The sequence below is a fragment of the Heloderma suspectum genome, chromosome 8, assembly GCF_057233095.1.
Source record: "Heloderma suspectum isolate Gila_16-S chromosome 8, 16-S_ref, whole genome shotgun sequence".
Classification (NCBI taxonomy): domain Eukaryota; kingdom Metazoa; phylum Chordata; class Lepidosauria; order Squamata; family Helodermatidae; genus Heloderma; species Heloderma suspectum.
In genome coordinates this window covers 37,841,522-37,855,949 of record NC_139465.1, presented here as the reverse complement: position 1 = coordinate 37,855,949, position 14,428 = coordinate 37,841,522, and the positions used below count along the sequence as shown (strand labels likewise).

At 46.4% G+C, this 14,428-nt stretch overlaps 1 protein-coding gene across 3 annotated transcripts in view; it reads left to right on the top strand.

The window, feature by feature from the left end:
• The window catches only part of SLC12A4 (solute carrier family 12 member 4), a 106,266-nt gene that overhangs the window by 74,030 nt on the left and 17,808 nt on the right, over positions 1–14,428 (top strand). For all 3 annotated transcript variants that reach the window (XM_084811981.1, XM_084811982.1, XM_084811984.1), the window contains exons 11-15: positions 573–630; positions 4,650–4,824; positions 9,162–9,280; positions 12,242–12,340; positions 14,164–14,283. In XM_084811981.1, coding sequence (XP_084668107.1) covers positions 573–630; positions 4,650–4,824; positions 9,162–9,280; positions 12,242–12,340; positions 14,164–14,283 — 571 coding nt within the window. The remainder of the gene's footprint in view (positions 1–572; positions 631–4,649; positions 4,825–9,161; positions 9,281–12,241; positions 12,341–14,163; positions 14,284–14,428) is intronic.

Here is a 14,428-nt window from a genome sequence, read left to right as displayed (position 1 = left end):
GAGGGAAGGTCCACATGTTGAGACAGATAAACGTCATTCAGAATATCAGCAAAATTGTATAGATTTATGTAATGCGCTCTAAGTCCTTGTAATAATGTGGTATAAATCTAAGCAACACTCCCCCCGACCCCCAGATATTATCTGTGGCGTCATATACCTGGGAGCCATTTACAACATATGCCTCCCCGTTCTTGTGATCGGGCTCAGCTTGTGTTGAGGTGGGCAACTAAGTACATGGCAGTTATCAGGAAATGGCTGGACTCATGCCATCTCCAGGGGTTGCTAAGCAACCAGGGAGAGTGTGAAGGCAAGATGGAGTGGCCAAAAAGAAATTGACCCCAAGGGTCCCTCTCTAGAATGCAGAGAGCCAAAATGGAGCATCTTTGCTGCCTTGTAAAGTGTGGTAGTTTGCTATGCAGATTATCCTGGCACAGCCTTAGAGTAACTTCATGACTCTACAGAAATGCATGAGGGTTTTTTTATGGGAAGTACCACAGTTGTAGGAATGTGTTGCATCTCGCCGGCGCTGTCAAAAATCAAACTGGCTTCCTTAAAAGCATGTGCACCTTCAGATTTCAGCTGCGTGATCCTATTTGGAGCTTGCATTGAAGGTGTCGTTCTTAGAGATAAGTAAGTAACCATCACATTTCTGCTTTGCTTTTGTGTGTAGGAAGATGTGGGTCAGTATCATGGCTTTGCCTCTCACTTTTGCTGTGTGAAACTGCTTTTCTCTTCAGCACAGTACATGTCATCCATTCATTCTACATGATGCTTACCTTTGCTGGCTGCTAACATGTAGCCAGAAAGGGCTGTGTGTGTGCATGCATTGTGACTCCATTCAGTTATTGAAAAGCACAGAATGTTTAGTAATGGGCTCATCTGAGAATCTTAGGCTTCACTTCTCTTTTTAAAAGGCAGGTTTGTAGCCTCATATATTGTTTGTTTGTTTGTTTGTTTAAATCCTGCCCTTGTTCCAAAAATCTAAGGAGAGCAGACCTCCTCCTCCTCCTCCTCCCAACAATCCTATGGCCAAAAGATAGTGACTGGGTTTGCACAACACAGTAATCCACACTCAGTGGTTGAGTGTGGGTAGTTGTTGAACCATGGGTTAGTGTGTTGTCTGAACCCAGGACATTTTCTTCAGGGTGGCTTGTTAACCAGGCAGTGTGGCTTATTTTTCTCAAACAAGCCGCCTTGAGAACCCAGGGTTTGTTGTTGGGTTGTTCAGAGTGGTTAACAAGCCACCCTGCGGAAAGTGTCCTGAGTTCAGACAAGACGCTAAACCACGGTTCAACAGCGACCCACACTCAACCACTGGGTGTGGGTTAGCGTGTTGTGTGAACAATCCCCATGACTGGCCCAAGGTCACCCAGTGAACTTCATGGGTGACTGGGGATTTGAACCCAGCTCTCTGCGGTTCTAGCCTGACCCTCTCCAACCCAGCCTTCCCCAACCTGATGCCCTCCAGATGTTTTGGACTACAACTCCCAGGATTCCTGACCATTGGCATGCTGGCTAGGGCTGATGGGAATTGGAAGTCCAAAACATCTGGAGAGCACCAGGTGGGGAAAGCTGTGGTTGAGATGATGGAGGTGGGGCTTCAGTTCCTTTAGAGCTGAAAAACCTGAAGCAACTGTGTAGACTCATTTTTTAAAAAAATGGGGAGAGCAATCCTATGGTTCCTAGACAGTGTTGGGGGGCCATAGGATAGTTTGGATTCCTGGATCTGAGGTTGGAGTCAGTGCTCCGACCTTGGACCTGGGAGTCTGAGCTCCCTTCCTCCCGCACAGCCGGTGCAGAGAGAACTGTGCTGGCTGCCTCTCCAAGCTCACAAAAGCGACCTCAGAAAAGGGGTAAAGGGAGTGGTTCTGCGGACGGGGAGAGGACTGGGGAAGCGGGGGTATGAGCTCTCCCCAGCCCTCCCCGTCCTCCTCCCCTCCCCCTCCACAGAGACCTAGCTAGATGGGCAAAAACGCCCATCTAGCAAAAATGCAGAGCAGGAGAAGCGCGGAGGCAAAGCTTGCCTCCCTGCTCTTCCACTCTGCATAGGATACCCATCAGCCTCCAAGTTCAGAGGCTGAAGGGGAATCCCGATAGGATTGTGCCCCGAGACTCTGCTAACAATCACAATGCCATTCATCCTAACTTGAAAAGTCTTAAGTTGTTTTAAAATATTGCAGTGAATTAGTTTGCTAGTCTGTTACTGAAGAGCTGGTGATGTTTTGTTTGAAGGGTGACTCATCCTATATCACTGAGGAGGTTGCAAGTTTCTTTCTTATTTCAATGCAAATTAGGGGGAAAGTTAAGTTGGCCCCATTTTAAGATTTATTGTTTTTATCTCATTACTCTTAATCAGTTGTATCGTTCGTCTGTATAAAAAATTGCCTTGGTCTGTGACCGTAATAAACTATTCAAAGTCAGGTTGGCTAGCCAATGTTGTTGCTGCTCTTCTGGCTTTTATTTATTTTAGATGTTGGTGTTATTCTTAAATATGTTTTTAATTTGATTGCAGGCTGCCCTGGGAAAATGGTATGTTTTGAAAGGTGGCAGGGAGATTCTTAAAATATATAAATAAATGGCACTTTGCCCCTCCCAATAGTGTAAAGCAGAATAAATCATGCAAAATACACAACTTTAATTTGAGTAATGTATACAAGTTGCAAAATTCAGCTGGTCTTGGTGCAGGACTCGAAAGTGCAGAATAGGCACAGTACAGCTTATGTGGTTTCATCAATCAAATGAAGGTTTGCAGTGACTAATGCTTGCTTCCTTTTTCTGCTTGTCCCAAGGAAATGGGTTTGAGCTAGTGTTTTTAGTTCTTATTATGACATTTTAAACCTAGGCTTCCTCCCAAGAGGCCGGGGCAGCATACATGGTTGCTGTCATTCCTGTGCTGTTTTACTTACTTAAAGTTTTGTTCTCATAACCGTTTGCTGCCCTGAGAGCTCATGTTGAATAGTGGCTTATGAAACTCCTAGGTAAAAGCCCCATTGTCTTCACAACAACCTTGTGAGGTAGGTTAAGGCTGAGAGGTGATGACTGGGCCAAGATCACAAAGTGAGAGTCTTGACTGTGCAGGGATTTGAATCGGGGTCTCCCAGTCCTAGGCCAACACTTTTGTCTCTACACCACATTGATTTACAAAGGTTTGGCATCTAAATAGGGCAGCAATATTGTTAACAGGGACTGGCTAATGAGATCACATTGTGCCAGTACTTTTCCAGTCGCGTTGGCTGCCAGTCCATTTCCGAGCCCGATTCAAAGTGCTGGTATTAACAGTCAAAGCCCTAAACAGCTTGGGGCCAGGTTATCTGAAGGATCGCCTCCTCGCGTATGTGCCTGCCTGGGCCCTAAGATCATCCTCAGGGGTCCTTCTCTGTGAGCCCCTGCCAAAGGAAGTGAGGCGGGTGGCTACCAGAAGTAGGGCCTTTTCTGCTGTGGCCCCCCGGCTGTGGAATGAGCTCCCTAGAGAGGTTTGCTTGGCGCCTACGTTGTTCTCCTTCTGGTGCCAGGTGAAGACCTTTTTATTCTCCCAGTATTTTAGCATTTGAGCTTCCTAATCTTTTAGCTCTGATGTTTTCGATCTGTACTTTAAATCTCTGCATTGCTGCTAGGTTTTATTCTGGTTGTACTGTTATATTGTGGTTTTAAGCTTTTATATTTTATATTGTTTTATGCTGCACTCTGTGGTTTTATTTTTTGTGAACCACCCAGATAGCTTTGGCTATTGGGCAATATAGATAGATAGACAGACAGACAGACAGACACCTGATTGTTTGGTAGTTTCCCATCTTTTGTGCATTCTCCACCATCCCCATTCTGCAAGGTTGAAAAGCCGCTTCTATGGTTTAGTTACCGGCTTAAAGAGCTTTAAGCTAAAACATGCTGATATTTTGGCCCTGCTGCCTCTGCCTTCAGTCCCACCCCCTTTTGCCTTTGGAATGCGGCCCCTGAAACTTCCCCAGAATGGAATGTGGCCCCCCGGCCGACAGAGGTTCTGCAGCCCTCATTTAAAGCATTAGATTTACATTTGAAATAATGATGGGGAGAGCACCCCTGTTGCCCCTAGACAGCATCTTCGGAGCCATAGGATAGTTCAGATTACTGGATCTGAGGTCAGAGATAATGCTCCGACCTCGGACCCAGGAGTCCGACCTCCTCTTCCCTTCCCCTTGCAGCCGGAACGGGGTGAAACACGCCAGCTGCCTTGGAGAAGACAGGTCACAAAGGTGACCTTGGAGAGGACAGAAAGGGGGCATTCCCATGGGACGGGAGGGGACTGGGGAAGCGGGGATACAAGCTGTCCTCCCTGCGCCTCAGCTAGATAGGTGAAAATGCCCCTCTAGCTAAGATGCCAGGTGCGGGGAGCATGGAGGTGAAGATCGCCTCTGCGCTCCTCCCACTCTGCATAGAGTTCCTGTCAGCCTCCGAGTTCAAAGGCTGATGGGAAACCCATTAGGATCGCACCCTTAATTCCAATGCTTGCATTGGATTAGAAGCTTCTGTATACACTTGGAATTGTCTGCATGAGCAGTGACTCATGTTAGGAAATCTGTCTTGAACTTTAATTGGGGAAATGCTCTTAAATCATATAGCCAGTAAATGGAAGCCAAGTCTTTTAAAGTGTCTTCCCTCGATCCTTCCTACAGATATGGCGATGCAGTGAACAAGAACTTGGTGGTGGGCACCCTCGCGTGGCCCTCTCCGTGGGTCATTGTGATCGGCTCATTTTTCTCTACATGTGGGGCAGGTTTGCAGAGCCTCACTGGCGCCCCACGGCTGCTTCAAGCCATTGCCAAGGATAACATCATTCCTTTCCTGCGGGTCAGTACCACTTTCTTTTCTTATGAGGGTCAAAGCAGGTGATGGGCTATTTTTGTCCTTTCCAGGCAGCTGCCTGAAAAAGAGCCAAGTGGATCTGGAACTTTTATGTGCTGCCCAGCCCCCCCCCCCCCAACCCCAGGGTCCTAAAAGGGAATTGACCCATGAGAATTGTGGCTTCCATTTCATTTGAATGGAATATTCTTATCTGGTAGAGGCTAGTTTCAATGACTGCGCCCCCCCCCCCATCTTAAAACAGTAAGCAAATGCCACGTCCGTGGCTTGAACATCAGCCACTCCCCCCCATCCGCCCTTTGGCTTTGCTTGCCACCTTACCTGATGAAGAGTTCTGAAGAACCTGAAAGCTGGCACAGTATTTTGCGACCACTGACATCACCTAATAAAGCTTTACAGTGATATGGATTTTATTTATTTACTTACTTACAACATTTGTAGACCGCTCCAGGTCTAAACAGATTCCGGAGCGGTGAACAACAAGAGATAAAATGATGAAAAGATAAAAAGATAAAAGAAGTAAAACACGGTATTAAAGTTATTCTTTTCAAAACAGAGTGCTAATAAAACCATGGCTTATCAACCAAGGAAAGTTTCCTGAAATAAAGAAGTTTTCAGGAGGTGCTGAAAACTACACAGAGTTGGCACCTGCCTGACCTCCAGAGGCAGGGACTTCCATTGGAAGGGGGCCACCCCACTGAAAGTGTCAAGGGCTCCTTAGAGGGCTCTCTCAGTCTAATCCAGTAGCCAAGTCCAGACACAGACAAAGGGATTCTTTTCAGAGCTTTATTCTTCTTTTACAACTTAACAACTCTACAGGTAGCAACTAGATCTGAGCAGCAGCATCCCTATGCCCTAAGTTGGAACAGTTGGTCCCCGTTTGAAAGGCAATTACTGGCAGACCCCTGAATATAAGGACTAGGGAGAATCCCTCCCCTCTTCCCTTGGATCCTCTGGGCGCAACCGTTCTTCGAGCGCCAACCGGGTGCTACGCCTCCTTTCCGCGCCCTCCATTTGGCTCCGCTCTCTGCGTCTGTGCCACGCATCCACCCAGTCTGCTATCTGTGCTGGGTCACTCCCTGGACTGCTTTCTAATCTAGGAATGTGGGTGGGAGGAATCTCTGTCAGCTGCGGGCCCTGGGAAAAAGGGGCGTGCTTCTCTCCCAGGAGCGACTGCTCTTCCTCCGAATCAGAACTACTGTGGGATTCTATGGGCTCAGTGTCCACCCTGACAGAAGGCTCTTTTCCCGGTGGACTTCAGTCGGGCCATAGGTCTGTGTGGAACCACCAGGAGCATGCCCTCTGATACTTTTGGCCGACACAGCTACCTTTGCTTTTAAAATATTCTTGTTAATGAGTAAACAGCAAACAAACAAACAAACAAATAAATACATGACTTAGGATCCAATATGTTTTATTCAGAAGTAGGCTTTCTGTGGGGATGGGAGCCTTTGCAAGCCTGGGCAGCCAGGTGTTGTTGGACTGCAGCCCCATAATCCCTGCGAGCTGGCCATACTGGTTGGGGCTGATGGGGATTGGAGTATAACAAAGTCTGGAAGGCCAGAGGTGCCCCATCCGTGCCCTTGTGTGTGCGTTTAGGATGGCAACCTTCGTCCTTTTCCACTTGAAGAACACCAAATATCTATCTGTCTTAAACATTTCTATCTCACTTCTCAGCAAATGTTTCCTAGGCTGCTATCAGTGCAAGTTTTAAACTCAACGCTGAACATGAAAATTGAAACCATTTTAAATATCTGAACACAACAAAATGATAGTGTCAAGGGCTCCTTGGGGGCCTCTCTCAGACTAATCCAGTAGCCAAGTCCAGACACAGACAAAGGGATTCCTTTCAAAGCTTTATTCTTCTTTTACAACTTAACAACTCTACAGGTAGCAACTAGATCTGAGCAGCACAGTACCTATACCCTAAGTTGGAACAATTGGTCCCCGTTTGAAAGGGAATCACTGGCAGCCCCTGAACTTAAGGACTAGGGAGAGTCCCTCCCCTTTTCCCTTGGATCCTCTGGGCGCAGCCGTTGTTTGCACGCCAACCGGGTACTACGCCTCCTTTCTGCGCCCTCCATTTGGCGCCACTCTCTGCGTCGGCGTCGCACGTCCACCAAGACTACTTCCCGCGCTCTGTCACTCCCTGGACTGCTTTCTAATCTAGGAATGCTGGTGGGAGGAATCTCCGTCAGCTGTGGGCCCTGGGAAAGAGGAGCGTGCTCCTCTCCCAGGAGGGACTGCTCTTCCTCAGAATCAGAACTACTCTGGGATTCTATGGGCTCAGTGTCCACCCTGACAGATAGCAGCAAAAGCAGCAATAATGGTAGAGAGAAATAAAAACCCAGCAGGAATAAAAATAATTCCCTATTAAGAGCATGGGAAAATACAATAGTTTTCACCTGGCAGTGCTAGCTAGTAAAATGGGCGCCAGCTGAGTGTCTTTAGGGAGCAGGCTCCACAGCTGGGACATCACCACTAAAAAGGTCCTGTACCTTATAGCCAGCCATATCAATGCAGAAGACAGACTGGGGCCTCTGCACAGATCTTAAAACACCTGGAGCTCTCCAGATGTTTTGGATGACAACTCCCATCATCCTGCACCATTGGCCATGCTGGCTGAGGCTGATGGGACTTGTTGTCCAAAACATCTGGAGGGCACCAGGTCATGGAGGGCTGCCTTAAGGAATGGGCAAGGTTGTGTGGGGGCAGGTGGCCTTTCAGATACCTTTGCCCCAAGTACCTGGTCGCAGATTTATAGCATAACATGACATGCTTCTCCAAACTCTCTCGCCACTATTTAAAATAGGAATTTTCAGTCTTGTTCCTTGTAATTTGGAATCATCGTTTTGTATCAAAACAAATCCACCCTATGCTAGATCTAGCATAACTTTACTTGCATCCTTCTTGTCAACGACATGCTAAACTGCATGCTTTGCTGAGAGCATAACTTCTGAAACTAAGCCCAGAAGAAATTTTCATAACCTTGGGTAGGCCTCCAGTACCAGATGATGGAAAAGGATGCAGGTGTTACTCCCAGAAGCGATTTATTAAAGCTATTTATTATTTATTAAAGCTATTTAGCAAAAGATGGGGATTAACCCTATAGCTGCAGCATATCCTGAAGGCACATGGGCCTAAATTACCAAATAATCTACAGAGAGAACCCTACAGGGGAAGGGAAAACTGCAGTGTGGGGGAAGGAGTCCTTAATTCATTAGCCAATTACATTTTAATTAATTTTAATTAAGTAATTAATTATATCAATTAATTACATTAATTAATTGAAATTAATAAATTACATTTCTATACCACCCAGTAGCCAAAGCTCTCTGGGCGGTTCACAACAATTAAAACCACAAAATACACCATAAAATGCACTATAAAATTTTTAAAGTTTAAAAGTACAGTATAAAATAAAAATAAAGACCAGAATAAAACCTAGTAGCAATGCAGAGATTTAAAATACAATAATAGATTTAAAAGAACGGAACTAAAAAACTAAAATGTCTGGGGAAAGAAAAGGGCTTCACCTGGTGCCAGAAAGAGCACAACATATATGGAGTGGTGGGAAATGCGGCACAAAACACATGGCATAGCTCCTAGTACTTAACTATTAGAAAACACAAGCCCTTTTCACGCATTCAGGGATACTTACGGAGGGTTCCCTGCAGGTTCATTACAACATCTGTGTGCAAGTCAGGAGGGCAGAGACACTCGGTGATGCCTGCCTCTCGCACACTTCCATCCTGCACAAGTGAATGCCTTTAAAGGGCTACAGTTTCTCCTATTTCCCAACACCAGTTTTATTTATTTATTTATTTATTTATTTATTTATTAAAACATTTCTATCCCGCCCTATATCATTAAGACCTCAGGGCAGCATACAGATTAAATCAGTTTCAACAGTATAAAACAATAAATAATGTAAACACCTAAAAACATATTAAACTATTAAACAAGCTAATACCAGTTAAAATCTAAAACAATAAAACAGTTCAAGCAACGTGCTAGGGAATGCATTTAACCCTCAAAGGCTTTGGTTAAAGCCATGTTTTAACTTGGCCCTGAAATGAAACCGGTGTCTGCGCCAATCGGGCCTCCAAAGAGAGGGCATTCCATAACTGGGGTGCCACAGCAGAGAAGGCCCTCTCCCACGTTCCACCATAGTGTATGTCCCGCACTGGTGGGGTGCAGAGGAGGGCCCCTCCAACAGATCTCAGTTCTCGGACAGTTTTAGCTGTTTCTTTCAACCCTGCTCAGCGGTTAACCATGACATGATACCATGCAGGCTAATCCCATTCCTCAATTTCCTTTTACAGGTGTTTGGGCATGGGAAGGCAAATGGTGAGCCAACGTGGGCCCTTCTGCTAACAGCGCTGATCGCAGAACTTGGCATTCTTATCGCCTCCCTTGACATGGTGGCCCCAATCCTTTCTATGTGAGTGTTCAGAATGCTGCTGTCATAAGAAGGATGCGTTTTGTATTAGCCTCATTTGATCAAAGCACACCCGTGGTGTTCAAACTTTGTCTCCCAGGGAGCCCTTTCCACTAGAGTTAAGCTGAACATTTGAAAGTTTGGCCCAAATTTAGAGGGCCTTCTCTGTGGTGGCCCCCACTCTGTGGAACTCCCCCCCCTAGGGAACTCTGCCATGCCCCCTCTTTAATGAGCTTCTGCCAAGCGTTAAAAATGTGGTTGTTCAGGCAGGCATTTGGGGTGGGTTAGGATATTTTTAGAAATATGTTTTAATGTAGAATTTTATTGTTTTAAACTGTTCTATTGTTGTACATCGCCCAGAGTGGCTGCGTGACCAGCCAGACGGGCCATTAATAACGTAAATAAGTAAGTAAGTAAGTAAGTGTGCTTGTGGGTCCACCAAAGAAAGATTAAACAGCCTCCCTTCTTTTTCACATGGAGTGGGGGGTGGAGGGCTTGGAATGGCACCACGCCATGAAGTAACACGCTTCTGGAGGCATTTTGGGGAATTAAAGATGGCAGCTGGCAGTAACAATGAACCAGAGGAACACCAGTAATTTTATGCCTCCCCTGCATGCTCTGAAACATGCCCCACTCCCTGCAAATATCTGAAGTACCCTTCCCCACCTCCACTAATGGGGTGGGGAAATGGTAGTGGCGGATTTCACCTCAGCACTACTCTCCACACTGTTTTGTCTGGCAAGGAAACGCTGTACATTGCAGAGGATTCTGGGAAATGTTCTAGTGTATCTGAGAGCACACGCAACATTGTCTGGTGGTAGTGAACCACAGGGGAAGACCAAAAACTGCGGACTAGCTTCTTTCAGGGAAACCTGTCCAGTTCATTGAGCAACTCCCTATAAAAGTCTGAGGAACCTCAGGCTTACACAAAACACAGCTTGAAAAACCACAAACGGTTGCAACATACGCAGGATGGCAGCTGTATGTTTTCTATGCTTTTGTAGAATGTGAGCTTTCAGCACCGCCTAGTGGTGGTTAAACAGAGGGGTTTGAGCCGTGTTCACAGGCGGAAGGCAGCAAATGCCGCTGCTGGTAGTCTTTGAACCACACTTGACATCATGTCGCTCAGGCCAGGATTGAACACAGCGCAAAAGGCAGCAGGAGGTGCCTTTCCATTCTCAAACGCTTTGTCTTCAGTTTTTGGAAGCTTCTGTGACAGTGTTGCTGAGCCTCTAATCCAGGCCTGTGCAATTTGTGACCCACAAAACTAAACAACGAAGCCCTTTAGGCATATATGATGGTTGGTCAGCTGTCACAAGCTCCTGGTTTTTGCAGTCTCAAGCAGGCAGAAAAACCAGGAGGATTATCAAGCCCTGCGACATCACCCTCCCTAAAGTCTGTCTGCCTCTGCTTTGGGACAGTCCTCACTGTCCCACAAGCTTCAGCCCCTAAATTGGCCACCTAATGCGAAGAGAAAACTCTCTGGAAAAGACCCTGATGCTGGGAAAGACTGAAGGCAAAAGGAGAAGGGGATGGCAGAGGATGAGATGGCTAGATAGCATCACCGATGCAATGAATATGGACTTGAGCACGCTCCGGGAGAGAGCGCAGGACAGAAAGGCCTGGCGTGCTACGGTCCACGGGGTCACGGAGAGTCGGACACGACTGAACGACTGAACAACAACAAAAAAGAGACACCCAGTATGCCTAATTGGTTCCGTTTGCCTAACCAGGAGAAGTACCTGGGAAATATGAACACTATTGATAGTGCAGAAAGATGAACAAGACGTGGGATTTTATAATTTAAAAACAAACAAAGTTTATTGAATGCAAGAGATGTCATATCTTATAATGAATCACTCAGTTCTCAGTCTTACCCTGCCTGCTGTACCCCTTCTAACTCTTATTCCCACAACCCTGCTATCTAGATGTAGCTTCACCAAACCCGAAGGCCCTGTCTCCAGACCCTATCTCTGTCTAACCAACTGTCTGCTCCTGCCTTTTATAAATTCAGTCTACACGCATACACACGAGTGCGTGCGCACGCCCGCATGCCCGCACACACACGCACACACACCCCTCCCACCTTTCACTCACTCACTACCAAACAGTTAACCCTAACTTACCTGGGTTCTGTTTAACACAGCAAACATATATAAACATTAATATAAATTCCACATGGCAAGCATTGTGATTTTGTCACAATAGCATCTCTGTTTTGAGCTCAATGAAGTTTCCGACCCATCTTCAAAGGTAGCCTTTGATACATACAACAAATTGTATGTGTTGTATGCAACACATTGTGGTAATCCAATCAGGAGATTACCAGAGTGTGGATAACTATCACCAGGCTATCTCTGTACAGATAGGTTCACAGCTGGTATCTCAACTGTTCCCATTCCTTTGTACCATTCCCTTCTACAAAGGAGCACAAAGCATCACTTTAACCTTGCTCTGTGTTTGTATTTGTGTGCGTGCTTGTGTGTGTGTGTGTGTGTGTGTGTGCGCATGTGAGAGAGAGAGAGAGAGAGAGACTTACTTGTTCAAGGCCACCCAGAGAACTCCATACCCAAATGGAGATTTGAGCCTGAATATTCCCTCATCCAAACCCTAAATCCTGTTTATCCTACAGATTTATGACAATATTGCTTCACTAAGTATCACTGCTCCTCCCCCAAAGAATCTTGGGAATTGTAGTTTGGTGAGAGGGCTGACAATTCTCTGTTGGAGATGTCTTTCTCCCCTTAAAAATCCCTATGGATAAATAATTACTATTAAAACCCTTTTGAGCCTATGGTGTAGATTTAAACCCCTACTGTTAGCCATTTCCTCACATTAGTTCTCTTTGGGTTGGCTTTGAATTTTGTGTTTCAAACTCTATGGGCCATATCACGATTCCAGGGAGTGCCAACCTGCAAATGATGTTTCTCTTTTTCTTTACTTTTTCTCACCCCCCACAACTAGGTTTTTCTTGATGTGTTACCTGTTTGTCAACTTGGCCTGTGCAGTGCAAACACTCCTAAGAACTCCAAACTGGCGGCCCAGATTTAAGTACTACCACTGGTAAGTTCTAAAAAATAAATGAGAAGGTGCTTGAAAACGAGGGTTGGGAAACCTGTGGCCCATGGGCCGGCTCTGGCCCTCGGATGCTGCCTGCGCGGCCTGTCATGGATGCCCAGTGCCACTGCCACCACTCCCTGAAATCCCCTGTGCTGCTACCACTAGGGATGACTGTCCCTACCACTTTCTTCCCCAGTGCTATTTTATTTTTAATTTTTTTCATTGTATTTTCTTTTATTTTTTATTTAATTATTTTCTTATTTATTTTATTTTTATTTTATGAGGGAATTTTTTTTCTACCCCATCTTTCTACCAAAAAATGATAGAAAGATGGCTTACAGAAACAATTAAAATGGATTACAATTAATCAATACATTAAAATACACTAGAAGCATAACAACTGCAGGAAAGAAGTATTATTAAAAACAGCATCCAGCCCAGCAGATCCACTTACAGGCCAAAGGTATTCTTGAATAAAGTGGTCTTTGCCTGCTGGTGGAAGGATAGCAGAGAGGGAGGGAACCTAGCCTCCCTTGGGAGGGAGTTCCATGGCCTGGGAGCGGCCACCAAAAAGGCCCTCTCTTGGGTCGCCACCAGACATGCCTCTGAAGGTAGTAGTCCTGAAAGAAGGCCTCTCCCAAAGATCTTAAGAACTGGGCAAGCTCATATGAGAGCAGTCTTTTGGGTAGCCTGCTCCCAAGCCATATGAGGCTTTATAGGTCATAACCAGCACTTCTAATTCCACCTGGAAACAGACTGGTAGCCAGTGGACCTGTTGTAACAAGGGAGTCGTGTGCTCCCTGTAACTGGCCCCATTCAGCAGTCTGGTCACAGCATTCTCGGCCAGCTGAAGTTTCTGAACAGTTTTCGAAGGCATGTAGAGCGCATTACAGTAGTCCAAATGTGATGTAACCGAGGCATGCATGATTGTGGCCAGATCAGATGCCTCTATCAGTCTGTAGCCTGCCAAACAGCTGATTGGTGGTCTGTTAGGAGCCTGATGATGTTGAGAAAAAGAGTGCGTGAGGAGAGTCATCTCTGCTCGCTGTCTTTCCCAGTGCAATCAAGCTCCCAACAGCTCAGCAAAGAGAACCCAATGGTTCTGGGAAAACAGGTGCGCAGGAATGACTCCGTTCATGCGCCCTCCTTCCCAGCATTAGTGGGCTGTCAGGAGCCCAATCCTGCTGGCAGGGTGGGGGAGGCATCAGGGGTTAGGCATCCCCACGCACCTTCTTTCTCAACAGGATCACTGGGAGGTGGGCAAGGTTAAAGGCTCACCCTCCTCCAGCCACTCTGGATCAAGATTGCTAGAGTTGTGGGGAGGCTTAACTTCACCCTCCTTGCAGTGATTTGGATCGGAATGTGTATGGGGGGTGGGAGGGGGAGAGAGAGCGAGGGAGAGCATGTGTGCACATCCCCCAGTGACCCAGGCAACACCACCTGTGGCTCTCTGGGCTGAAAATGTTGCCCACCCCCACCTTAAATTTTGTTCACATGACCATTGGTTGCCTATCCGTCAAGGGCTGTTGAGAGTCTGTGAAGAACAGGAGGCTAAAAGTGTTTGGAAAATTGGCGTTTAGCCTAACATGCCTCTCCAGCCTGATGCATGCATGTCCCTCGCATGATGACACCTGCAATGTCGGGTCAGTGGCCCACCTGTGTGAATGGGCCATCGCAGGCAGGAATTTCCATATCCCTCTGACAAAATACTTCCCAGTGGAATCTGTTCACGCATTCATCAAGAGTGAAGACTTCAAGGAATGTTGTCGTGCAGGTGTGAAACCGGTCTTAAGCATGCGGTAACGTCTGCGTTTTGTTCCCACCAGGGCCTTGTCCTTTTTGGGGATGAGTATCTGCCTTGCACTGATGTTCATCTCCTCCTGGTATTATGCTTTAGTGGCAATGCTCATCGCAGGCATGATTTATAAGTACATCGAATACCAGGGGTAAGTCGCTCTGACTAAAGTAACCTGGTGTTATGGGGCTTGGGATGCAGAACTGTTGCTTTAACAGCAACTTCCCTGGGAAGCTCAGAACTGGACCTTCCCAAGGGAATTTGGAGAACAGACAATTAAGGGGTGGTACAATAGC